Genomic DNA, 26,928 nt, shown 5'->3' on the forward strand with positions numbered 1-26,928 from the left:
CACCAGGTTGGTGTACCAGGACCGACGAGGCCAGTCTGAGGAGGAAAGGCGTAGATCAGACAATACTGGCCACACGGAGTGACCAGAGCGTCTGAGGCATCCGCCAGAGGGTCCCGAGACCTGGCCACAAACCTCTGCACCTTCCTGTTGAATCCAGATGCCATCAGATCTACCTCTAGAGATCCCCCAGCGTAGGCAGATCTGTTGAAATACCACCTGATGGAGAGACCACTCCCCTTGGTCCAATACTTGACGACTGAGGTAATCCGCCTGCCAGTTGTCCACCCCCGGAATGTGAACGGCGGAGATGGCCGGGACAAAATGTTCTGGCCACCGTAGAATGCCGTCTACTTCCAGGCTGGCTAACACACTCCTTGTTCCTCCCTGGTGGTTGACATAGGCCACCGCCGTGGCATTGTCTGACTGGATCCGTATCGGGAGCCCCTGAAGCCGATCCATCCAATGATCCAGACAGAGTCTGATCGCCCGGAGTTCCAAGATGTTGATAGGTAGCCTGGATTCCTCCAGCGTCCAGTGACCCTGAGCCGAGCTCTGGCCCAGGACTCCTCCCCACCCAGGAGACTGGCATCGGTGGTGACCATTGTCCAGTACAGCGGGAGAAAGGATTTCCCCTGCTGAAGAGCCAGGGAACGAAGCCACCAGATCAGGGACCCTCTGGCTCTTTGACTCAGCCGAATCTGACTGTCTGGAGACTCGGCACATTTGTCCAATTTTAACAAGATTTCCCTTTGCAGGGGTCTCATATGAAACAGAGCGAACGAGACCAAAAAAAAATCCAAAAACTCCATTCTGAACTTCCGCACCCGCACATAGCAGTTCAGGGCCTTGACGTCCAGATTCTGACGTACTGTACCCTTCTTTTTGGGGATCGTAAATAGGTTTGAATAAAAGCCCTGAAAACATTCCGACACTGGAACCGGGACATTCACCCCCTGGCGCGACAGGCTTTGTACCGCATCCCGGAGGGCTAACAAGCGGTCTGGAGACAGATTGGACGGAAAAAATCTGCTTGGGGAATAAGTCTGAAACTCGATCTTGTAACCAGACAGAATCACTTCGTGGACCCACTTGTCGTTTATCAGAGAGGTCCACGGGCCCAGAAACCAGCGAAGATGTCCCCCCACCCGGACTGCGGGTGAGGGCGCCTCTTCATGCTGAAGGAGCCTTTTCCTGGGGGTCCGGAGAAACCCGCTCTCGGTTTGCCCGACCTGGGCCGCTTAGAACCTCCTGAGGGGGGCTTGAAAGACTTCGAGCCTTTGTCAGTGGACCCTGAGGGACGAAGTCATCAGGCACTAGGGAAAAGGATGCTGGCTACGCCAAAATGGCCACCGTCCATAGGAAGTTCTCAGGCACTAGAGAAGAGGACGCCGGCTACGCCAAAATGGCCGCCAGCAATGCTACACGAGTCTACCACAGATGCAGGAGAACCCTGTAGCCTCCTAGGATGAGAGAGGGGGGATCCGGGCACCGGACCCAGTGCCTTCCCCCCTCTCCCCCTCCCAGTAAGCACAGCACCTAGGCGGTGCACACCCCCAGCCCACCAGTATTTAACCCCGTCCCCCAGGACCCACCACAGGCACACTACCTCATAGGGAGGGGAAGAGGGGTTTACCAAGGGACCTCCAGGGCTAGGAAAAGAGGGTGCAGGGATAGAGGGGACCCGCAGGACCGACTAACCCAGGGAGGGGCCTGCATCCGCCACAAAAAAAAAACCCTAAGGGGATAGGGGGACCTTTACTCACCATACCAGGACCAAGCGGGCATCGTTACAGACAGAACCTACTTGCCACCGAAGTGGGGGGGCTGTCGGCCATGTGGGATGCTGCGACTCAAGCCGAGACCTGGTCTTATGCGACCTCGCGAGACATTTAACTCGCAGGGTGGGGCTATGTCGCGGCCGCCCTAGCGCGTAGCTGCAGTCTGCACGCGCTCGCTGGCCAGACTGGGGTGACCACTGGATCGAATGTCCTGCCCGTCACCAAGCCCGGCAGTTGATTGTAGATCTCACCGGAAAAATCCAGAAGAAGAAATAAATTAAAAATTTCCGGGACAAGAGATCACAACAGGGAACTAGGTCCTTACTCCTGACTAGGCAGAAAAAACTGAAGGCCTGTAGCAGAGAGGGGGGTGTATATCACCTAGGCCTGCCAAAGGGCGTAGCTAAGTCTTTTGTCTGCCTAGTGTCCTACTCCTGTAGGGGGTGATATAACCCTATGGTTCTGAATAAAGAAGGCTGTGTCTGTCAGTGAATGAAAGAGAAAATGGCCTGGTCATTGAGCAGCCAAATTTTCTGAGGCTGAAGTGTTTAAACGAAATTTTAAATTAGGTGAATGTGGAGCTGGGAAAGGGATTTATGAGCAGAAAGGGAGCTGGCAGAATGTAGGCTGGCCCTAAAATTTTGCTTGCTATGCCACCTCATCTTTGAAAATGTATATAATTTGATTATGTTTTGTTTAAAAAAAAAAAAAAAAAAAAATAGATGTGTTTGACTCTCCTGTTTTTAGGAACTCATTCATCTTCCAAATGTGTGTGCTCTCCTTGTTCTGTGGTGGGCGACTTCTTCAAATCTTTTTAAGCAAAGGGGTATATGAAGGATGGAGTTGGGAAACACCTTTTTTAGCTTCTTTTTCTGTGTAAAAGAAACCTGTCCACACAGAAATATGGAAGCGGCCACTGCTGACATCAGTTTGAAATACAGCTGTATGGCTGGTATCCTTCTTTACTACTCTAGTTGGTAGAGTATTGATCTGGAAAAGCATTTCAGCTGTTAGCGAGTCTCCTAGATAGCGCAGGAAGGATAGTGATTGCAGTTTTGGCATATTTAACTTTGAAAATAAATCTTTAACCACATCTCCAATAATTCTGGACAGGTGTATTTTAATGTAACGTTTTTCCTTGTGTTGTACTTATGTTGGCCCCTTGCTTCTTTAGGTGTAATCAGTTAGTTACGGCGACAAAGAAATTTACAATTCATCGAACATCTAATGTCCTGACTCTGTCTTTGAAAAGATTTGCAAGTTTCAGTGGAGGAAAACTTTCAAAGGTGAGTTCAAAATGGATTATGGTCTCCATTGTATGAAGTTATTTGTTTGCCATCTCTAAAAGCTGCATTAAAAAACACATTTCTAGCTACATTCTTACAGTAAAGCTTTTATACATTAGTTTCAATCATCAATGCATGAACAAACGCAAATCTGCATTTTTTTTTTTTTTTTTTTTTTTAACTTGCGTAGTTTGTTGCAATAATTTGTAAGGTTTAAGAAAAGGCACCAGTCCATCCAGTTTAGCCTGTGTGTGTGATTTTTATTCTTTAACTGTTCCTATAGCTCTGTGTATTCTGCTTGCTGAGGAAGACCGCTAAAAGACTTATTCACAAAAACCCATGCTTATTGTGATTTTTGTACAGCATTGGCATTCACAAAAACACATGCTTTTTTGCGATTTTTGTAATGCATTGGCATGCACTTTACATGTTGCTATATTTTGCCTTACATTGCGTTTGTGTGCATGCATTTAAATGTTATGCTCCACTGGGAAAAAAGTGGCATGCCCTACTTTTTTTTTTTTTTTTTTTTTTTTTTAAGCGCTGGGCAAATGCAACACAACACGCTAGTGTGAACTACATTCATGGGGAGATAATTTTTGGTTGCCATACGCTGGGAATGCGCTCAAAAACCCAACCCAGGGCATCTTTTGAATATGACCCCTAAAGGTTTATTCACACCACAACGCATCTAACGCATGCACGTTGCAGTGCATTGCTGCATTTTTGTAATGCATGGGTGTGCATTTTACATGGGTTGCGTGTGGGGTGTTTCTTTGGCCTTGTTTGCCTTGATTTGATTTGCAGTGCGTTGCATTTAAGTGCGTTTGTGTATGTTTATGTGCATGTTTATGTGCATTTGAACATGCTCTGAAAAAAAGTGCACTTTTTTCAGCACTAGGCAAATGCAAGCAACACGCAGTGCATTGGTGTGAACTGCGTTCAAAAGAGACCACTATTTTTTTGGTTGTCGTGCATTGGGAATGCACTTACAAATGCACCCCAGTGTATCTGGTGTGCATATACCCTTAAAGCAGTTGTATTAGCTGCTTGGCTATTTTTACCTACAGGTAAGCCTATAATAAGGCTTACCTGTAGGTAAAATGAATATCTCCTAAATCTGCATGGTTTAGAAGATATCCATCCTGCATGCGCTCGCTGAAGTCCGAGGCGCATACGCTCTGAAGGTCCGGCGTATCATGCCGGAACTTCAGAACTCCTTGCTGGAACGGAGCGCTCCCGTGCATCGGGGTGACGTCATTGCGGCTTGGCCACTCAAGCATCGCAGCTCGCGAACCCGGAAGAAATGCAGAGGGATTATGTCAGCCCCCTCAGCGGTAACCGGGCGCTGTTGTGGGGACTTCGTTGTAAGGTAAGTTTTTTTATAATATGCTAGTATGCAATGCATACTAGCAGATTATGCTATTGTCTTGCAGGGTTTTTTTTTTTTTTTTTTTTTTTTTTTTTTAGCGGTTTACTATAATTTAAAAGTTTTTTGTTGCAGTTGACAATCTGAGCTACGTCCACATCCCATGGGAGAGCGTTCCACATTTTAACTGTTGTAACAGTAAAGAACCCTTGCTGCAATCTAAGGTTAAACCTAATTTCTCTAAGCATCTTCCAGGACAGCCCATGAGACCTAGGGCTCCTCCTACCAGGACAGGAAACATGTTAACCCCCACCAGATAAAAGGGCGGTCTTCCAGGCCCCATGTAAGTATTAGTGTTTTCTCCGGACGGGGGGTAACATGTTTCCTAGAACTGGTTCCCCTAAGTCTCATGAACATGGCTCCTGTGACGATGAGGTGTTATTCCTACCACCTTCTTAGGACCCAGAGTGGCGCATCAACTAGGGGAGTAAGCTTGTGGCTGCTGTCCTTGTTTCTCAGTGCATGGGTAATTCCAGCAATGCGGTGTTCGTCTGAGCTCCTGCCCGCGAGCCACATGGCGGCAGTGGGCTTGTTTTCCCTGCTTCCCAGTCTTGCTGGAGTGTGCAGTGGAAGAGAGGAAGCCGCGCACGTGGAGTGGCGGAACTTGCGTTCCAAGTTGTCCTACAGGAAGTGCCCGGCAGGGTCACTTCCGGGGCGTGTGATGTCATCATTGGGCACCAGAGACGCTAGTTCCCGGTCTCTGAACGACATGAACAGGGACGCTGGGAGGCTGGTGGTTTTAAAAATTTTTGAAACCAGACAAGAGCCTTGTCTGTGTCTTGGGCTGATAGGGCTGGAGCCCCACCGGAACAAACTTGCAGGGCTGCCACATGGTCCAGTTTTTCCACCTCCATTAAACATTATCGCCTGGATCTCCTATCTGCTCAGGAGCAGGCGTTTGTTCGTAAGGTCCTTCAGGTAGTTGTCCCTCCCTAGACTGGTAAGTTCTGGCTCATTGTCTCACTGGCTGTCCTGGAAGATGCTAAGAGAAAAGCTGAGTTAGACTTACCGGTAACTCCTTTTCTGTGAGTCTTCCAGGACAGCCGGATTCCCACCGGTTTTTTTTTCTTGAAGTCATGTGTATTATGCATACGTTTTTACAAGGACGTCCCAACGGTTCTCGAGAATGGTGACATGCGGCCTGGAGGATCACCCTTTTATCTGGTGGGGGTTAATGTGTTTCCCGTCCTGGTAGGAGAAGCCCTAGGTCTCATGCGGTGAGCAGAACTTGCTCACCGCATGTTGAATACAAAGCCATTTCTAAACACTAATATATCGGTCAATGCTTCTGATGGTTGACAGGCAAAACCTGCCATTTGTCAGATTCTCTACAAGCCTGATGGCCAGTTCACCAAAATTTCTGTGTTCCAGGTGTGTTTATGCATTAGTGTGTTTGATGCATTCTCAATACATTTTGCCACTTTCCAGATGCGTTTCATAACGAAAATTTAACATGCTACTTTTGACTGCACTGGTGTAAGCTTGGTCATTTGAATCCATGTTAAACACTGTCTATGTGTTCTTAAACATACTGGACTGCATCTTGTGTGGACTAGCCCTAAGTCCACTTTTTGATCCATAGGATCTCTAAAGGTCACTGAGTTATCAAAAGGCAAATTCACTTGATGCACCAGATGCTAGAGGGCAGCATCCACCCCTGGAAGTGCAGCACATAAACACGCTTCATTGGATAAAGCTTAGAGAACCTGTTACTGTAAATTGGTCTTCTGATGAGGTGTCTCCCATTCTTCATCAATGAGCTCTTTACGCTCTGTCATGGGAAAAGAAGGCCCTTTCTTCACGTTTGGAAATGTCTGCATGCTTTTGCGGCGCTAGAGCCTCTGGCCCTCCAGTACTAAGAGATCCAATAAGAAAAGTATCCGCACCTGACCTTTCTTCATCTGCCATTCAACTCTTATACTCTTGTGTTGCCTGTGGCATGGATGTTTTCAGCATACTTTCTGCTACAGCCTCCTAAAAAATAGAGGTTTTGAATTTTGCACATCCACATTCTCTGAGGCAATCTGCAATTTAATTTCTCTGCCACTGCACACTGCATGGAGACCCAACATGCACCCCGAGCTGGATGTGGCACTTTCTATCATGCCGTCATAAACGCATGTGAGCCAGTGCCATATGAGCTGCTGGGGGGGCACCCTGTGCAGGACTGAGGGATGCGGATAGTCAAGGTCAGGAGAAGATTACAAGGGTTCGCATTTAGGGCTTCTGCTCCCAAATGCTGCAAAACATAACTTGCGGCCCTTGAGCACTGTTTTAAAAACATGTCCCACGTTGCCCCCTCCTACCTTTGCCTAGTTTTCTGTGGCACTAACAGGTGTGGCAAGCTCATAGATGAGATATATCTATATATACTGTAGATATATTTATCTCATCTCTATATATCCCATCTTCTTGCATTTACTTCAGAAGCAGCAGCAGGTGAGCCCAGGCAGTACTTCCAGAGGCAGCCAGAGGCAGACAGACCTAGAATCTGAGACAAAAAGCAGTCAGACTGTCAAACTTACAGGTGCACAGCAGGGAAGCAACAGCTATGCATCTTTATCTCACATGAGAAAACTGGCAGGACTGCAAAGAGGTAGAGAAGCCAGTTCCTCTGCAGACTTCTAAGACCGTTACACCGGTTGGTGACTGGAGGTCACTATTCTGTGCTGCCCATCTTGCCGCCCTCTGAGATCATCCACAACTGCTCCCAGGCTGAAATTAAAGCCAGGAAAGTGGTGCGGCTCGCTGCCTCTGACAGGAAAAATCCCAAGGAAAAGGCTAATGGCAACATTGCAGAGCAGACGAATACCACGCCTGTACAAAATCAATGCTGTTTAAGCATCATTGACTGTGTCCCAGCACACAGTTTTTAGGAAGGTTTACTTCCAATATTCTGGGCTTCCAACACCAGGAGAGGCAGAACCTGGAGGGGTAAGTGCAGCAGGGGGGAAAATACTTAATGCAATCAACAGGTGGCCTGCAGCATGACCCAAACAGAACTTCAGGTGGGGAGGGGCTGTCTTTTATTTAGCTAGGAAGATGTAGTGTTACAAGGTCTCAGGTGTGTTAAATTTGGTTCTCTCACTCTCACTCTCACTCTCACTCTCACTCTCTCTCATACTGGTCACTGGAAGTTCAACATGGCACCTCATGGCAAAGAACTCTGAGGTTCTGAAAAAAAGAATTGTTGCTCTACATAAAGATTGCCTAGGCTATAAGAAGATTGCCAAGACCCTGAAACTGAGCTGCAGCACGGTGGCCAAGACCATACAGCTGTTTCACAGCACAGTTTCCACTTAGGTCTCACCATGGTCGACCAAAGAAGCTGAGTGCACGTACTTGGCGTCATATCCAGAGGTTGTCTTTGGGAAATAGACATATGAGTGCTGCCAGCATTGCTGCAAAGGTTGAAGTGGTGGGGGGTCAGCCTGCCAGTGCTCAGACCATATGCCGCACGCTGCATCAGATCCCAGAAGAGAGCCTTCAGTTTGCTGAAGACAAGCAGACTATGGTCATGGATTACTGGAACCATGTCCTGTGGTCTGATGAGACCAAGATAAACTTATTTGGTTGGGATGGTGTCAAGCATGTGTGGCGGCAACCAGGTGAGGTGTACAGACAAGTGTGTCTTGCCTACAGTCAAGCATTGTGGTGGGGGTGTCATGGTCTGGGGCTGCATGAGTGCTGCCGGCACTGGGGAGCTACAGTTCATTGAGGGAACCATGAATGCAAACATGTACTGTGGCATACTGAAGCAGAGTATGATCCCCTTCCTTCAGAGACTGGGCTGCAGGGTAATATTCCGACATAATGACCCCAAACACACCTCCAAGACAACCACTGCCTTGTTAAAGAAGTTGAGGGTAAGGGTGATGGACTGGCCAAGCATGTCCCCAGACCTAAACCCTATTGAGCACCTGTGGGGCAACCTCAAATGGAAGGTGGAGGGGTGCAAGGTCTCTAACATTCACCAGCTCTGTGATGTTGTCATGAAGGAGTGGCAGACGACTCCATTAGCAACCTGTGAAGCTCTGGTGAACTCCATGTCCAAGAGGGTTAAGGCAGTACTGGAAAATAATGATATCCACACAAAATATTGACACTTTGAGCCCAATTTGGACATTTTCACTTACGGTGTATTTGCTTTTTTTGCAAGTGGTTTAGACACTTATGGCTGTGAGTTATTTAGGGGACAGCAAATTTACACTGTTGTACAAGCTGTACACTAACTACTTTACACTGTAGAAAAGTGTAATTTCTTCAGTGTTCACACTTAAAAAGATATAATAAAATATTTACAAAAATGTGAGGGGTGTACTCACTTTTGTGTGTGTGTGTATATATATGGTGGCCTGAATTTATGGGAGGAGCCTGGGGGGTATTTAAGCAGTCTGCTCGCCAATGGTCTTTGTCGGTTCCTGTGCGCGATACATTACGCCACTAGGCCGACTCGACGTTCGTGAGTTGCGTGTTCGAGGCTTTCAGTTCCCGTTTGCAGTTTTCCATACGACGTGTCTGGCTCGGCTGTCGCAGGTAGGGTTTCGTATAACATTTCATTTCATGCATCTTCATTTGCTAGACATCTGGTGTCGCCCAAACCCCGATACATTCGTTAAAGAAACCCCTAAACCCACCTCGTCTCATGTTAGTCTTTATTTTCCCATACCCATAACTTCAGTCCTTACAGGTATTACTTTGTATGATTGTCTGTCATATTCTCAGATTCGGCAGTCGCTTCGTATCGAGTCATTTGTGCATCTTCCGTAACTCCACCGATGTTCAATGTCAGTTGCCTTAGCGACGCAACAATTCTCTAAAAAAACAATTTAAATTCTTCATCGGATCACGCTCTGATCAGCCACGTTATTAACGAAAACCCCTCAGCTCTGCTCACCCTATGACCCACGTAGCTCCAGACCAACTGTTCTCAAAACCATTTTCCTTCGAAAGTCCACTCGTGGTCTCGATTTGTTCGTTAAATCTTCACCTCGCGATAAAATTCCCATTGCAGTCGCATAAACACATTTCGAAGGTACGGCGGATCTAAGGCGCAGGGGTGTGCCCCTTCTCACTATGGCCAGGTAGGTCGAGATCTTCAGGCTCCTCTTCCCTCCACCAGTGACAGACGGGCCCAGCAGGTGTCTCCACGATCCATGTCTTCGGCCATCTTTCGGCCTCACACCAGGGTGTTATTGCTGTCCACCACAGTCGCTAAACGTCCAAGCCAGAGTGGCACACAGCTAATGGCCATCCCTGCCCAACCGCACTCCGGGTTCTGACACCTCCCCCCTGCAAGTACGACAGGGAAGAGTTCCACTATTTTTCCAGCCCACCTGGTCCAAGCCAGCATCAGGAAAGACATTTTGGATAGCAAGGACCTCGACCTTGCTTCCCTCCTCATTTTGGCCCGCGACCTGGCAGAAAAGAGAATTTTGTTGACTAGCCCGAGTAGACGTTCCATGGCTGGGGCTTTACCTCGCCTCACACCACTCCCTCATTAGCCACCTTCCTTGTCCATCTTGGGGATGCTCAACTTCACAATAAGAATCATTCCCCAGGGATGATCTTTCGTTTCACACCTCCTGGTCTTCCTCTCTGACACAGAACCCCGACCAAATCCTTAGCCTATACACTGCGGCAGTAGGGGGTTGTCTTATGTGGGAGGAGTCCCTTACTGGTGGGAATGGAATGTCCATGTTCATACTATCGGTATCACCTCTATTACCTCAGATAGTTACACATGCCGCAGCCTCCACGGGCCTTGCTGCAATTTTTGGCAACCATTGGTTTGCAGGACCATGGCCTCCAGAGATGCTCCTAAATTCCCAGGTTTATTTGATCTCCCTCATTTGTTCGTACTATACCCAATCATGGCAGCCGCTCAAGTCCGAGCTCGTATTCAGACTGGACAAACTGTGTCCTTCACCCCCGACAACCAGGCTACGGCCGGTATCATTAATAAGGCCGGGTTCAAGTTACTCCCTATTTTGTCCTGCCTACTCAGGCTGGTACAGCTTTCCCTACAGTGTCAGTTCCATGTCCACCGCACATTCATTCCGGGTAAGTACAACCCACAGCAGACGCACTGTCCCGTTAACTTTGTTTAATTTCCAAGCAGAACTCCCAGAGCCAACCCAACATCTTCTCTTGCCCCACCTCGGTTTCAGCCGATGTTGGATTTAAACAGCACCTTTACAGCGCAACCCTGCTTATCAATCAGTCCTTATCCCGTAACACACTCAAGGCCTACCACACAGCTTGGAACACATTCTGCAAATCCCTGGCGTGCTGCTCCGCAGCAACATCAACAGACACTAAGCACATACTAGCTTTCATCTTGTGCGGCCACAATCAGTTGGCCCTATCACACAACACCATCCAACTATACAAAGCCAGCATCGAACACTTTCTGGCTTTGCAAGATCCCGTAAATCCCGAATAACATCTTCAACCATTCACCAAACTTGCTCAGCAGAATACACTAAACCAATTAAGAGCTACACCCCTACCTGAATGTTTGTTTTTTTTTTCCCCCTTATTTTGGTCTACCGACCATCAGACCAGGGCACACTTCAGGTCCATTTCATGTTGTAAGTCTTATGTCAAGTCTAGGAGCCCGGGGGGTATTTAAACAGTCCGCTCGCCCGTGGTTTTTGTTGGTTCCTGTGCACGATACCCACCCTCCCATACCCTTTTTCATCCCCATTCGTTTCTCTACACAAATATTTATTACTAATCTTTGGTATGCCCCCTTATTTTGGTATACTGACCATGGCACACTTCAGGTCCATTTCATGTTGCAAGACTTATGTCAAGTTTATGTTCTCATCCGTATCGGCCATAGGGCTTCGAGACTAAGTGTGTGTATATGTGTGTGTGTGTGTGTGTATGTGTATGTGTATATGTATATGTATGTATATATATATATGTGTGTATATATATATATATATATATATATATATATATATATATATTTATTTATATTAGTGTGTAATATGCTAAGGCCTAAGGATGGCAAGTGGTTAACGACCTTTACAAGGAGAGCAGCCTAACCGTTCATTGGCAGTAGAGAGAAAATTCCACCAGTCAGAGACCAGTGGGGGACCACTGGCGTATTGCACCCTCCCACATTCCACCTGCCTACTTTCTATAGAGGACTTATCAGTACTTGTCTTCATGGAAGAGTTAAGACCAAAAAAGCCTTTCTTTCAAAATGGATACAAAGACGAATTACTTAAGTACTAAAACCCAAAATTTAGGGACAGAAAAATGGCAGTAGGTTCTCTGGACTGATTCAGATTTTGAAACAAAGTAGTTTGTATGCCAGGGGGCTGGAGAACTGTACATGGATTAATTCCTGCAGGTAACTGTGAGCGTAGTGGAGTTTTCCTGCAGGTCTGGAGCTGAGCGCTTTCTGGAGCATTTTTGCAGATTTAGTGGCTTGGTAGAAATCGATGCTTTAAATTATATGAAGTACATTCAGATTACATATCTAGTATCAGGGAGACATCGGATCAGCTCCATCTTCATTTTGCCGTATGCAAACGAATAAACTAAGAACAATCTGCAATGAATAAACTGACCAATGAGTTAGTATAGGATTACTGCATTTATATTAAATAGAATTGCTGTCCTAAAGGCGAATTATTTGTTTTCTGTTTACTACACTTTCTGTAAAGTTTTTGCATTTCAATATTTGTGCACGATTTTTGAAAATGGTAATGTTTTTACAGAATTATTTTATTTTTTTGCATTCTATGTACTTTTTTTTTTTTTCTCAATTGAGCCATCTAGTTTAATTACTAATAGACATCATTTTGTTGTCAATTTTAGGAAATTAAATACCCAGAATACCTTGACATCCGTCCGTACACCTCTCATCCAAATGGAGAAGCACTTATATACAAACTGTATGCTGTACTTGTACATAGTGGCTTCAGTTGTCATACTGGACATTACTATTCCTATATAAAGGTAAGTTTATAATTTTACGCATGTTTGTTTTTTTTCCCCCCCATAAAGCCCAATGAATACACACCCGCAAGAGAGAAGAAACAGGTGTAATACCTTTTTATATCACCACTGAAAGTGGTTGTACACTCTGTACAACCACTTTTACCTACAGGTAAGCCTGTATTAAGGCTTACCTGTAGGTGCTGGAAATACGGTATCTCCTAAACCTCCATGGTTTAGGAGATATTTACAATAAAGCCGTGCACTGATGTCTATGGCGCATGCGCACTTTAGAAAGGGCAGATCGTTTCTAAAGGTGTCATGCCGTGACTGGCTGCTCCCCCGCATGCGCGGGAGTGATGTCACGTGACTCTGGCCAGTCACAGAGCCAGGGTTTGTGGCCCTGGAAGGAAGGGGGGCGAAGATGGACGTTCGCTGCTAGTGGGGACAGTGGTGACATCATTGGCTTCGGTTTCAGGTAAGTGAAATGTGATGGGCTACTATGCGATGCATAGTAGCCCATTATGCTTTACTTTTGCAGGGAAATAGAGTTTATGTCCTCCCCAGGTGGAGCTTACTGGTTTTATTTGTTTATTTTTCCACTTAGTCTCTCTTACAGCACAGACATTCTGCTCTTTTTGAAATTTTGTCTATTTTTTTCCTATACTTCACAAGTGCTTAACCACTTCAGCCCCGGAAGGATTTGCCCCCTTCCTGACCAGGCCATTTTTTGCGATACGGCACTGTGTCGCTTTAACTGACAATTGCACGGTCATGTGACGTTGTACCCAAACAAAATATATACCCTTTTTTCCCCACGAAGAGAGCTTTCTTTTGGGGGTATTTAATCACCTCTGCGGTTTTTAGTTTTTGCGCTATAAACAGAAAAAGAGCAACAATTTTGAAAAAAAAAATATTTTGTACTTTTTGCTATAATATTTAAAAAAAAAAAATCATCAGTTTAGACAGATATGTATTCTATATATTTTGTTAAAAAAAAAAAAAAAAAGATCAATAGGGGTAATATTGATTGGTTTGCGCAAAAGTTATAGCATCTACAAAATAGGGGATAGATTTAAGGCATTTTTATTATAATTTGACACTTTTGACACTTTTTTTTTGGGGGGGGGGGGGGGGGACGGGCCATTAACATTTATACAGCGATCATTGCTATAAATAGCCACTTATTACTGTATAATTGTCACTGTCAGGAAGGGGTTAAATGTTCCCTATGTGTGTTCTAGCTGGGGGGGAGGGGAGAGAATGTGGCTGGCTAGAGGAGAGAGAGCGCGTTGTTCCTACTTGGTAGGAACACATGATCTCTCTCCTCTCCCCTGACAGATCCCAGTTCTCGCTCTGTCACGAGTGATCGCGGGTTCCCGGGGGTCATCGTACCCCCCGGGCACGCGCATCGGCTCTGGGGACACGCTGCGGGCGCATGCGCCTGCCAGCTGCAGCAGCTCGTGCAGCAGTGCCAACCTGCCGTAGTATAACTTCGGTGGCTGGTCAGGAAGTGGTTAATCTCCTTCCTCTGCTGTACTTAAAATTACCATTCACACCATACTTGCATGAGAACTGATGGGAAAACTGCACAGATTTCACTTGCAGAGACCTCAGTTTCCATGCCCTGCTCACACCAATTTTTTTAATGTCATGTCAGTTTTTTCCTGTGCAGAAAACTGCATACACATTGCAGACTCCTGCGCAGAAATAATAATAAAGAATATCGGATGTGATACTAGTGTTGTGGTGTGGGCAGGGTACATAGAGAACAATATTTCTTTTTCATACATAATGGGGGACAGAATCAGGCTAATATTCATTACTTGCTGGGTTATACTCCATCATTAGGTAAATGGACACTGGTAGACCAAAGGTCTTCAAACAGGAAGTGATCCCCTATATAACCCCTCCCATACAGGAAGTACTTAAGTTTTTTACCAGTGTCTGCAAGGTGAATGGCACGGTTTGTTTGAGCTCTCAGAGCTCCAGGTCTCTAGTCCCACAAACGGTTCCAAAAATGAATCGAGGGATTGACCGATAGGATCCATTTGAACACAGGCTTTTATGCTTGGATAAATGGTACCCGAGCCTCGCAAAGAAGGCTCAAGATCCTGCAGGGTTTTGCCTGTAATGTGACCTCTGGGCGCTGGACCCTGCAGAGTGGAAATCCTGGACACTACAGAGCTAAGGCATTTCCTGCAGGGTGCTGTACAGGTCCAAGGGAGTGGACCCTAAACATGAAAGGATACCCAGTCCTTGAAGGTCCAAGTGACAGGAACCCGCCGTGAAGGGTGAAGATTGGGCCCTTAGCTTCTAAGTGGCCCTGTGCCTGGACGGGTAAGTGAAACCCCTTTATTTTATTGTTATGGAGTGTCCCAGTGATTGTTACAATTGGTCAAGCTAAAGGATGGACATCTGTGTGTGGTGACCATATGGGGGAGTTCTGGGCTAGCTGTGGGTGTTTGCAAAGTGTACCCTTTTTGCTTGTGTCTGGCTGTTTTTTACCTGTATGATGGCGCACAAAGTCGTACGCGAATACAGTCACGCCCACTCGCTGGGACCTCGCACATGCGTGCACACACTCGCATAGAACTTTCCGGCGCATACCCAGCTTATTTAAGTTGTGCAGGCCAGGCATGTGGTGCTTCCAGAAGGCAGCTGTGGGACACAGAGCAGGCTCTGAACAGACACTTGCAGTGGTTCATTTTTCCTTACCCAGGTCACGTGAGTCACCAGGTGTTGCTTGGCAGGCTAAAGGTGCTTAGCAGGATTGTTGCATAGGGGCTTGTTGAGCCCTATTAAAGGCTCTCCCTTCTAAGGTGTACTCTGTTTGCAGCATTGAATGTCTTCCAAAAAGAGGAGTGGGAATAACACCATAGGGAAGGGCACACCTATATCATCAGTAGTTCCCGATGAACCTAATCGTATCCCTAGTGTTGTATCCCCTAAAAGACCAGAGGCTCCCGGGCAGTTTGAGCTGCTGCGCCTATCTGGTATTGTGCCTACAGTCAACGCTGCTGCTTCACCCTTTATCACGAAGAAAGAACTGTCCTCAGCCCTAGATGGATTAGAGCACAGGATTGCCGGCATGATTGCCTCCATACCGCAGGGTGGCAGGAAGCGTGACAGATCCCCCTCCCTGGAGTCTCCTAGTCTGGAGCAGGAATGGGTTGGGGATGGAGAAGAGCTTGAAAGCTCAGGATTAGGTGGAGTGCCCGGCAGATGTCTGCTTCTGAGCAATCTGGACAAGAAGATATCCAGTCAATGTCTGCCTCTGTCGCAGAGACTTTTGATCCTGACTCTGACTGAAATGGTTCCTTCTGCTTTTGTCCTCTTTGGGATCTCTGAGACCTTTTCGGGTCGCACAGACTTTCCCGCTACACACCCTGTTGGAACTGGCGGTGTATTTTGATTGGGAACATCCTGACAAGACTTTTTTGCCTCCTAAAAGGTTGTCACTTTTATATACCATGTATATAAAGTTTGTTAAAAAAAAATGCAGCATGCCAGCAGTATATGCAGCAGTCTCTTCATTAAACAAGAACTTCACTTGTCCAGTAGATAATGCACAGGGCTTGAAAGACCCTGTTGACAAGAAATTTGAGTTATTATTAAAGGCTTCCTTTTCTTTGGCCATGGGGAACATTTATTCGGTGATTGCTTGGACATATCCAAAAGATTTCCGGAGGGAAGATTTCTTTACTTCCTGTGAAGAAAAACACCAAACGTCCCTCGTTTAAAAACCGAGGGACTGCTTGCTGAAATGTCTCAGCGTCAGGGCGGTTCCGCCGCCAACAGTGCGCTAGGGCCAGGGGCAAGGCGCAGGGCCAGGCCCAAAAAAGGCCCTGGTTCCAAAATTCTTCTAAACCCAGCACCAAGCCCTCCTTTTTGAAGGGATGCTCCCACTCCATCGGGTGGGGGGAAGTCTCCTGCACTTTGCGAACATTTGGAAAACAACAATTTAGGACGAGTGGCTCACCTCCAATTATATCTTGCGATTACAAGCTGGAGTTAGGGGAGGTTCCACTTCAGAGGTTTCTAAGATCCTACGTTCCCTCGGATCCTCCAAAAAAGAAACTTATTGCTTCAGGCACTACATCATCTAGTGCCCCAAGGAGTGATTGTAGAGGTTCCTGTATTTGAAAGGGGCACAGGGTTTTACTCAAACCTGTTTACGGTTCAGAAATCAAATGGGGACACAAGGGCCATTTTGGACCTAGAGTCCCTGAACAAATATCTATTGAGTCTGTCCGCTCAGTAGTAACCATACTCCAGAGGGGAGACTTTTTAGCCTACATCGATATAAGGGACGCGTACTTACATGTACCTATCTTTCAGCCTTATCAGAGGTTCCTACGTTTTGCAGTAGAGGAACGTCATTTTTAGTTTGTGGCTCTACCCTTCGGGCTTGCTACAGCTCCACGGGTGTTTACAAAGGTCCTAGCACCAGTACTGGGTCTTTTAAGGGCCCAGAGGATCCTGGTGCTCGGGTTTCTGGACAACCTCCTGCTCAGAGATCACTCAGTACAGGCTCTAGAACAGAGCATAATATACACAGTGAGGTATTTGAAAAGCTTAGGCTGGATCATAAATACCGAAAAGTCAGCCTTGAGACCAGCTCAAAGTCTAAGATATTTATGTCTGATTCTAAACACTGTCCAAGCAAGATTATTCTTGCCACCTGTAAGGATCTGTGCCCTGAAGGATCAGGTGCATCAGATAAGGGGCAACAGACAACCCTCCATTCGACTCTGTAGGAGTCTTCTAGGGAGGATGGTAGCCTCCTTCAAGGCAGTGCTCTATGCCCAGTTCCATTCCAGGCCTTTACAACAAGACATCTTGTTGGCTTTGAACAGAGGAAGAAAAGCCCTGGATTATCCAATGTGCTTATCTCCTCAGGCATGCTTAAGCCTAAACTGGTGGTTGCAGGATCAGAACCTGTGAAAGGGAAAATCCTTTCTCCTGGTAACTTGGAGAGTACTGACTACAGATGCCAGTCTGTCAGGCTGGTGAGCGACCCTAGTTGGGCTCACAGCTCAGAGGAAATGGTCAGGGACAGAGCAGACCCTGCTCATCAACGTCCTAGAATTACAGGCAGTATGTCTGGCCCTGCGGTCCTGGATGGTGGAGCTTCAGGACTGCCCCATCAGAGTTCAGTCCGACAATGCCACGGCAGTGGCCTATATAAACCACCAAGGCGGTACCAGGAGTTATTCAGCTCTGAAGGAGGTGAACTACATACTAGCCTGGGCAGAGGGTCATGTGCCAATGATATCGGCACTCCATATCCCGGGAGTAGAGAACTGGAAGGCAGATTATCTCAGCCGCCAGCAGATCTGCCCGGGGGAATGGTCCCTACACCCAGAGGTGTTCCAGGAAATTTGCCAATGTTGGGGATGGCCAGAGGTCGACCTACTGGCATCCAGGTTCAATAACAAGCTACAGCAGTTTGTGTCTCGAACAAGAGATCCTCTGGCAATTGGAGCAGATGCTCTGATAGTTCCTTGGAGCCAGTACTCCCTGGTTTATGCTTTCCCTCTGATCCCTCTCCTTCCACATTTGTTGCGCAGGATTCAGAGAGGAGGTTCCAGTCATTCTGGTGGCACCAGCCTGGCCCAGAAGGCCCTGGTTCCCGAAGATTGTGAGATAGACGGGCCATGGATGCTTCCACGTCACCCCGATCTACTGTCTCAAGGTCCTATATTCCACCCCAATTTACAGTCTCTAAATTTGACGGCATGGCTATTGAAGCCAGGGTGTTAAAGGACCGTGGCCTCTTGGGACCAGTGGTGTCTACTCTACTGAATGCTAGAAAAGCTGTCACTAGGAAGATTTATCATAATATCTGGAAGACTTATATTGCTTGGTGTGAAGCCAGAAAATGGCATCCTTGGAAATATGTGATTGGGAGAATTCTCTTTTCTACAGTCAGCTGTGGAAATCAAATTGGCTTTGAGTACAATCAGAGGTCAGGTTTCGGCCCTATCCGTATTCTTCCAAAGGCCTTTAGCCTCCCATTCACTGATCCAAACCTTTATGCAAGGGCTAACTCTCTTGCTTCCCCCCCCCCATTATGTCACCTATGTGTCCTTGGAACTTGAACTTGGTGCCGTCTGTGTTACAGAAACAACCATTTGAACCTATTAAGGAAATTCCATTAGACTTGCTGTCAAGCAAGCTAGCCTTCCTGATGGCTAGAAGGGTGTCTGAGTTGGGGGCCCTTTCATGCAGGGAACCGTAATTGATCCTTCATTATGACAGAGTTGTGTTATGGCCTGTCCCATCCTTTTTGCCAAAGGTGGTGTCGGCCTTTTATTTAAATCGGGACATTATTTTGCCTTTTTTTCTCTCAGCCTCGTTCGGCGGAAAAGACTGCATTCTTTGGATGTTGTATGGGCAGTCGAAGTTTATCTGTCTAGATCTGCAGAGATCCGAGGATCAGACTTTTTTTTTTTTTTTTTTTTTTTTTTTTTACCAAAAGGACCCAAGAAGGGGCAGGCCTCTTCCAAAGCTTCCATTGCCAATTGGGTCTGTCAATTGGTCATTCAGGCCTATGGTCTGAAACATAAAGCTCCTCCCTTTAGGGTGAGAGCTCATTCTACCAGGGGTGTAGGAACCTCCTGGGCTTTTCACCAGCAGGTATCTGTAGCTCAGATTTGTAAGGCTGCTACCTGGTTTTCAGTGCATGCGTTGACAAAATTTTATCAAGTGGATGTTTGAGCAGCCAAGAATTTGGCTTTTGGCGCCACAGTGTACTGTGGGCTGCCGTATAAGTTCTGGTGGCTATTGTTTGGCAGGGTGTCTGCCTCCCCTCAAGGCTATTGCTCTGGGATGTCCCAGCAGGTAATGAATATTAACCCGACTCTGTGTCCCATGATGTATGAAAAAGAAAATAGGATTTTTACGTCATACTTACCTGTAAAATCCTTTTCTTTGAGTATATCATGGGACACACAGATCCTTCCCCTCTTTTTTGAGTATTTAGTGTTTGCTACAAAACTAAAGTACTTCCTGTATGGGAAGGGTTATATAGGGGATAACTTCCTGTCTTAAGACCTTTGCTCTACCAGTGACCATTCATCTAACGATGGCGTATAACCCAGCAGGTAATGAATATTAGCCTGACTCTGTGTCCCATGATGTACTCAAAGAAAAGGATTTTACAGGTAAGTATATTGTAAAAATCCTATTTTTTTGTGTTCTTGCAGAACACGTGCAGAAAAACTGACGTCTCTGCACCATGGTGTGAACGAGGCCTTAGAGTATGTATGTATGTATGTATATGTATGTGTATATATATATATATATATATATATATATATATATATATATATATATATATATATATATATATATATATATATACATACACTCATGAGTTTACATACCGGCAGGATTTATGATTTCTTGGCCATTTTTCAGAGCGTTTAAATAACACAAAAACTTTTCTTTCACTCATGGTTAGTGTTTGACTGAAGCCATTTATTATCAATCAACTGTGTTTACTCTTTTAAAAACATAATAACAGAAACTACCCGAATAACCCTGATCAAAAGTTTACATACCCTGGTGATTTTGCCCTGATAACATGCACACAAGTTGACACAGGGGTTTGAATGGCTAGTAAAGGTAACCATCCTCACCTGTGATCTGTTTGCTTGTAATTAGTGTGTGTGTATAAAAGGGTCAATGAGTTTCTGGACTCCTGACAGACCCTTGCATCCTTCATCCTGGGCTGCACTGACGTTTCTGGATTCTGAGTCATGGGGAAAGCAAAATAATTGTCAAAAGATCTGTGGAAAAAGGTAGTTGAACTGTATAAAACAGGAAAGGGATATAAAAAGATATCCAAGGAATTGAGAAAGCCAATCAGCAGTGTTCAAACTCTAATCAAGAAGTGGAAAATTAGGGGTTCTGTTGAAACCAAACCACGGTCAGGTAGACCAACTAAAATTTCAGCCACAACTGCCAGAAAAAATGTTCGGGATGCAAAGAAAAACCCACAAATAACTTCAGGTGAAATACAGGACTCTCTGAAAACATCTGACGTGGCTGCTTCAAGATGCACAATAAGGAGGAACTTGAAGAAAGATGGGCTGCATGGTTGAGTCGCCAGAAAAAAGCCATTACAAATGCCACAAAGTATCCCACTTAAAATATGCCAAACAGTACAGAGACAAGCCTCAAACCTTCTGGCACAAAGTCATTTGGAGTGATGAGACCCAAGTTGAGCTTTTTGGCCACAACCATAAATGCTACATTTAGAGAGGAGTCAACAAGGCCTATGATGAAAGGTACACCAATCCTATTGTGAAACACGGAGGTGGATCGCTGATGTTTTGGATGTGTGAGCTACAAAGGCACAGGAAATTTGGTCAAAACAGTTGGCAAGATGAGTGCAGTGTGTTATAAAAAAAAATACTGGAGGAACATTTGCATTCATCAGCCAGGACGCATGGGACGTACTTGGACATTCCAACATGAGAATGATCCAAAACAAAAGGCCAAGTCGACCTGTCATTGACTACAGCAGAATAAAGTGAAGGTTCTGGAGTGGCCATCCCAGTCTCCTGACCTCAATATCATTGAGCCACTCTGGGGAGATCTCAAACGTGCAGTTCATGCAAGACAGCCCAATAATTTACAGGAACGGGAGGCTTTTTGCCAAGAGGAATGAGCAGCTTTACCATCTGAGAAGATAAAGAGCCTCATCCACAAATGCCACAAAAGACTTCAAGCTGTCATTGATGTTAAAGGGGAAATACACGGTATTAAGAACTGGGGTATGTAAACTTTTGATCAGTCATTTGGGTAGTCCCTGTTATGATTTTTTTAAAAAAGTAAACAGTTGATTGATAAATGGCTTCAGCCAAATGCTAACCATGAGTGAAAAAAGTTTGTGTTATTTATATTCTCTGAAAAATGACCAAGAAATCATAAATTCTGCCAGGGTATGTAAACTTATTAGCACAACTGTGTGTGTGTATGTCTGTATATATAATATTTTTTTTTTTCCCAATAGTCACCAGTGCAGTACAGCTTCATCATATAACTGGTGTGGTGGTGATTTTTTTTTTTTTTTTTTTTTTTTTTTTTTTTTTTAAACACACTGTGACCAGAGCAACATAATGTTACCATTGTAGCATTCTACTACTCTGGGGAAGTGATCAGTATTTTTTTTTATCATTATGATTGCTTATATCAGTTAATTACATTGCTTGAAGCAAGCATTTTACTGAATGAAACTGATTCATTCATTCAGTTTGTTTTAGAGAGATTAGCTGTGATGGGTCCTGTCTGTACTATGTGATCATATTGACCAATCACAGCTAGCAACACAATGGATGGCATGAACGGAAGCCATCCATTGTTTACAACTGTTATGTATCCTGCTGTGATTGGTCACAGCGGTCACATGGTACCAGCAGCGAGCCGGTATGCTGATCACTCATCGGCTGGGTCCAGTGGACACAGCCGGTGACCGATCATGCTGCTGCATGGCCCCGCGTGTGGCACTTTTTGAGAAGATGTCATATTAAGTCCTCAGGATGATAAAGCCTCACCTTCCTACCCAGCCTATTGCAAAATGATGGCCAGGTGGGAACGTGTTAAAGTGAAATGTGAAAGTGTATATACCTGCAGCATTTAGGCTTTCATGACCTCTCACACGTTTTAATTGTGGCCCTCTCCTGTTCGTTTATTTTGTCAGTTGTGGGCTTGCATTGTGAAAGTACAATGTCATATCTTTATTTTACTCATTTATGTTGCACTGATATACTTTTTAGGGAGGATGTTGAACCATTCAATTAGGTCTTTTACAGTAGCTAATAGTCTAACATCTTTACCTCAGTCATACGCCCAAGCACACACTGTAGGACCAGTTTGGGTGGAAACAAATTAATTTGTCAGTATGTCAATTGTGTCAATAATGGCCATGAAGAGACCTGTCTTCCCCTTACTTGCATAGTTAATAATTAGCAGAAATTCATAACTGTGTGTGCTGCCACAGACAAGTAATCATCCTTGTCACGGACTAGTATTCAAGGATGACTTGTAGAAAATTAAAAGCGGAGTTTCACCCAAAAGTGGAACTTCTGCTCATTTGTCTCCTCCCCCCTTCTGGTGCCACAATTGGCACCTTGGGAGGGGGGGACGGGGGACTTTGACAGGTATCCTATTCCCACTTGCAAGAGCCAAAGCTGTGGATATTGGCGCTGCGGCTTGGCTCCCTCTTCCCCCCTGTCACTTGGCCAGAAGGAGAGAGGAGCGGAGCCTCGCGCATGCGCAGAAAGGTTCCTGGTGTGATGCCATAGGCTACACTGCCGGGTTCCTTGCCCGCAATGGCAGCAGCACCCGACAGCTGATGGAAACATCAGCTGCGGTGCCGACATCGCTAGACTCCAGGGCAGGTAAGTGTCCTATTAAAAGCCAGCAGCTGCAGTATGTGTAGCTGTGTTGGCTTTTAATTTTTTTTCAGCCGTGGGCAGACCTCCGATTTAACCCAGTCTGTTGCGAGATGGAGGCGATGTGATATGGATGATGATAGCAGCCCAGGGCAGTCCCTAGGATGCATACACTCACCGACCACTTTATTAGGTACACCTTGCTAGTACTGCGTTGGACACCTTTTTGCTTTTAGAACTGCCTTAATTCTTCATGGCATAGATTCAAGATGTTCGAAACATTCCTCAGACATTTTGGTCCATATTGACATGATGGCATCACACAGTTGCTGCAGATTTGTCAGCTGCACATCCATGATGCAAATCTCCCATTCCACCACATCCCAAAGGTGCTCCATTGAATTGAGATCCGTTGACTGGAGGCCATTGGAGTACTATGAACCAATTTTTCAAGAAACTCAATGTTCAAGAAACCAGTGGTGAGATGATTTGAGCTTTGTGACATGGTGCATTCTCCAGCTGGAAGGAGCCAGGTATTAGGTGTACCTAATAATAATGTGGTAGGTGAGTGTATATTCTCAATGTGGTGCAATTTTTTTTTTTTTTTTTTTTTTTTTACAAATAACGTTCTTTATTTGAAAATTATGCATATTTACAGGATCAAATTTGTGATGCAAAAGTTATATAAGTACAGAGCAATGCAGATAAAGTATTAAAAATCCCATGTGTAAACTATACTTTAATCTCGGTGCAGCAACTTGAACCCATTACCGGTAATTGCACGCCTCCTTAGATTTTACTATAGTGCCATAAAGTAGACGCGCCCATACTATTGATATTCCGATTTAGGCGGAGCTCCCATCTAGCTCATCACAGGTGGAAGCCTCGCCCAACCAGGCATCCCAAATCTTTCCGTATTGTGCAGGGCAACCTCTATGGGCGTAGTAGAGTTCTTTTTTGTAGGGTAGCACAGCGTTTATTGCAGCGACCCATTCCTGAACGGTAGGTGGTATCGCCCTAAGCCATTTCCTTGCAATGAGTACTCTGGCTATAAACAATGTTTTCTGTAGAAACATGTGATGAAACTTGTCAGGGTTTCTGAATACTCCTAGTAAACATTGTTTGGGGCCTAATGTTAGGGGGGAGCCCATCTTGTCATGGATAAACTTGACTATGTGGGACCAGTAGTCCTGTATCACTGGACAAGACCATAATATATGAAAAAAAGTTCCATTAGATCCCGCACATCTGGGGCAAAGTGGGCTATAGTTATCTCTGAACTTGGCTAAGCGCAAAGGGGTCAGGTAGAACCTATGTAAAATATATAGTTGTGTGAGACCCATCGGCCTTTCAACTGATATGCTTGCGCCACTGCAGAAGGCAGGAATAAAATGTGGATATCAACAATGTGGTGCAATTTTTACTTCATACAACTTTATTTGGTTTATAACATTTAGTTTGGTATGCGATTTCTAAAACTTTTGTGCTGTTGGAAAACATGCTATGTGCCACCATACTACTATGCGAGTATGAGTTTTCACCATCCTCTAATTGTTTTGACTCTAACACTCGTTTATTGTGTGATGTCTGTTGTATTTCAGGCTAGTAATGACCAGTGGTACCTTATGAATGATTCTATTGTGTCTAGCGCAGACATCAGGACAGTCCTCAATCAGCAGGCATACCTTTTATTCTACATCAGGTATTTTCTTGTTAATGGCATACATTTTTTCACATACATTTCTGTAAAGCCTTTGATAGGGGTTTTGCCAAATAATTTTAGCATTATTTAAATTCTCTACATTTTTTTCCCCCCCAGATCCCAAAATGTTCCTAGTGGTGATGCATCATATGCTCTCCAGTCAGCCAGCCCTAATTCCCCGCAACCCAGCTGCAGCCAGAGGGCAAGTGTTTCCAAATTTTTGTTTGTAGGACCTCAACAGATCATTAAGGTGAGAGCGTTTTCTAGAGCACGAACATTTAATTTGCAAGAATGTATTGCTTGGTTTTGATCCATGAATCTATGGGTTTCTTTATCATCCTTTGAGGGACTTGGAAATTTTATAAAATTCAGGTTATACTTCTGCATACAGGAGGATGGTACACTTGCGAACTGAAAAAGTTATTTTGCTAGTGTCCTAGGGGAATGGATGCCTCCACTGAAGCTCCCCTGAAAAGTCCTTCTCTTTTTGGTATTCTATTCTTGATGACCGCAAGATTCCTTGTTATAATGCTGATTGAGCTGGTCTGTACATGGCAGCTATCTAGGTTAACAGCTCCTCAAAACTAACTTTGAAAGCCCTACCCAGACCTCACTAAACTGGATGTGTGTTGCTAGCCAATGTGATCTTGGGGCACTGGGCTCTGTATTTGTCACTTTCCTGACCTGAGTGTACACAGTAGTACAGCCACAGGTGGGCCCCAGTCTCTTAGGAACTGGCTTCTGCTGGGTGGAGTGATACATGTGATTCATGCTCTTTCCCACCATTCAGCCTAAAGGAAGCATCCCACTACTGCTTTTAAAGCTTCACATGGATCTCTGGTCAATTTTCACTGCCTGCCTACAGTGACCTGGTCACCTCCTAGGCCATTTAAACCTGTCATCAGCACCTACTTTTCCATCTTTGAGTATTGAGGTTTTGCTACCCTAGGCCTAGGGTCTTTTAGAGCTCTTTAGCTATTAAGACCTTTCTGCTACACCTGCTATTTAAGTCATTCTTATTTGAGGACTGGAAATACCCTGAAGGATCCAGATCCCTTGTGACAGTGCATCAAAGCTCTTCCCCCTTTGAGAGGGAGCATATACATTGGTGGACTCTTCCACTCATAGATGTAAGAGTCTTCCACATTACAGGTACGTCACCAGTCTGGTTAGAAGCGCTATCCAGTTCTCATTAGTGGGGAGGATGTCATGCTTTTGGAACATCCTTTATGCTTCCCTTGGTAGTGGCAGTTCCTCTGCCTTGCAGAGGGCTTCTCCCCATCTATCCTTGATTCGGGAGTTGGTTCCCGACATGGAGGTAGTGTTGTAGCAAGCTGCGAAAGATTTTTATTTCCCAGATTACAAATGCCCATAGAACGATTTAGATTCTCTCAGCGTTCGATTGATCAAATGCTTTCTACCCTTCTCTGCAGCTGGAATGCTTGGGTCTGGTCTTGGACACACCCCCAAGCAAAGGTTTTCCTTCCTGAAAAGAAAAATCTTTCTCTGAGCCACAGTTTAAGATTTGAGATCAGGGACACCCCACACTGCAAAAAAGTCAGAAACATAATTTTTGAAACTAAACAAAAGCAATTATGGTACCTTTCACCATTATAACTGTATTAGAAAGTGTATGTAATATTTTATTTTCACAACTACATTAACAATAGGGAAGTCTTTCCTCCTTGGTCACTGGAAGGTGCTAACAGATGCCAATTTTTCAGATTGGGGAGTGCTCTTTAACACTGGGCCCTCCTTTTGCGAAGGATACCCATCTAGGGTGTAGTCAGACAGTGCCAGGACTGTGGCATACATCAACCATTAAGGGGACACTGGGAGTCATGCAGCTTTGAAGAAACAAACCAGATAATCTTATAGGTGGAGAAACATCGTTCACTGATCTCTGCTGTCCACATCCAAGCAGGGGACAATTGGAGAGTGGATTACCTCAGCCGCTACCACCTTGCTCAAGGGGAATTGGCCTTTTATGCAGATATCTCTAACCCGGTATGTCAGAAATGGGAGACCCACATTGAAGTTCAGATCTTAAGACAGAAGAGGGGTCTATTCTTACCTTGCTGAAAGCAAGAAAAGCCACTTCCAAAAACATCTAGTGTCGTCGTACCTGGTAATCCTTCTTTGCCTGGTGTGAGCACAGGCAATTCCATTTCAGAGTGTACTCTGTGCCTTGCATTCTGGCCTTTGTACAATCGGGCTCTGACCATAACTTAGCCCAAAGCACTGTGAAAGGACAGTTTTTGGCCTTTTTCAAGGTCTATCTTGCATCAAGCCCTGCTTGCATTTCCCTGTGCTTCCTTAGGATCTCAACTTGGGTGTCTCTGCCCTGTACAAACCACTTGTTGATCTAACC

The 26,928-nt window shown here is 45.3% G+C and overlaps 1 protein-coding gene across 2 annotated transcripts in view; it reads left to right on the forward strand.

Moving 5' to 3' along the window:
- Positions 1–26,928, forward strand: part of USP42 (ubiquitin specific peptidase 42) — a 118,490-nt gene that overhangs the window by 77,416 nt on the left and 14,146 nt on the right. For both annotated transcript variants that reach the window (XM_073591018.1, XM_073591019.1), the window contains 4 exons: positions 2,953–3,064; positions 12,330–12,470; positions 24,457–24,557; positions 24,675–24,807. In XM_073591018.1, the coding sequence (XP_073447119.1) occupies positions 2,953–3,064; positions 12,330–12,470; positions 24,457–24,557; positions 24,675–24,807 (487 nt within the window). The remainder of the gene's footprint in view (positions 1–2,952; positions 3,065–12,329; positions 12,471–24,456; positions 24,558–24,674; positions 24,808–26,928) is intronic.

The sequence above is a fragment of the Aquarana catesbeiana genome, linkage group LG06, assembly GCF_042186555.1.
Source record: "Aquarana catesbeiana isolate 2022-GZ linkage group LG06, ASM4218655v1, whole genome shotgun sequence".
Classification (NCBI taxonomy): domain Eukaryota; kingdom Metazoa; phylum Chordata; class Amphibia; order Anura; family Ranidae; genus Aquarana; species Aquarana catesbeiana.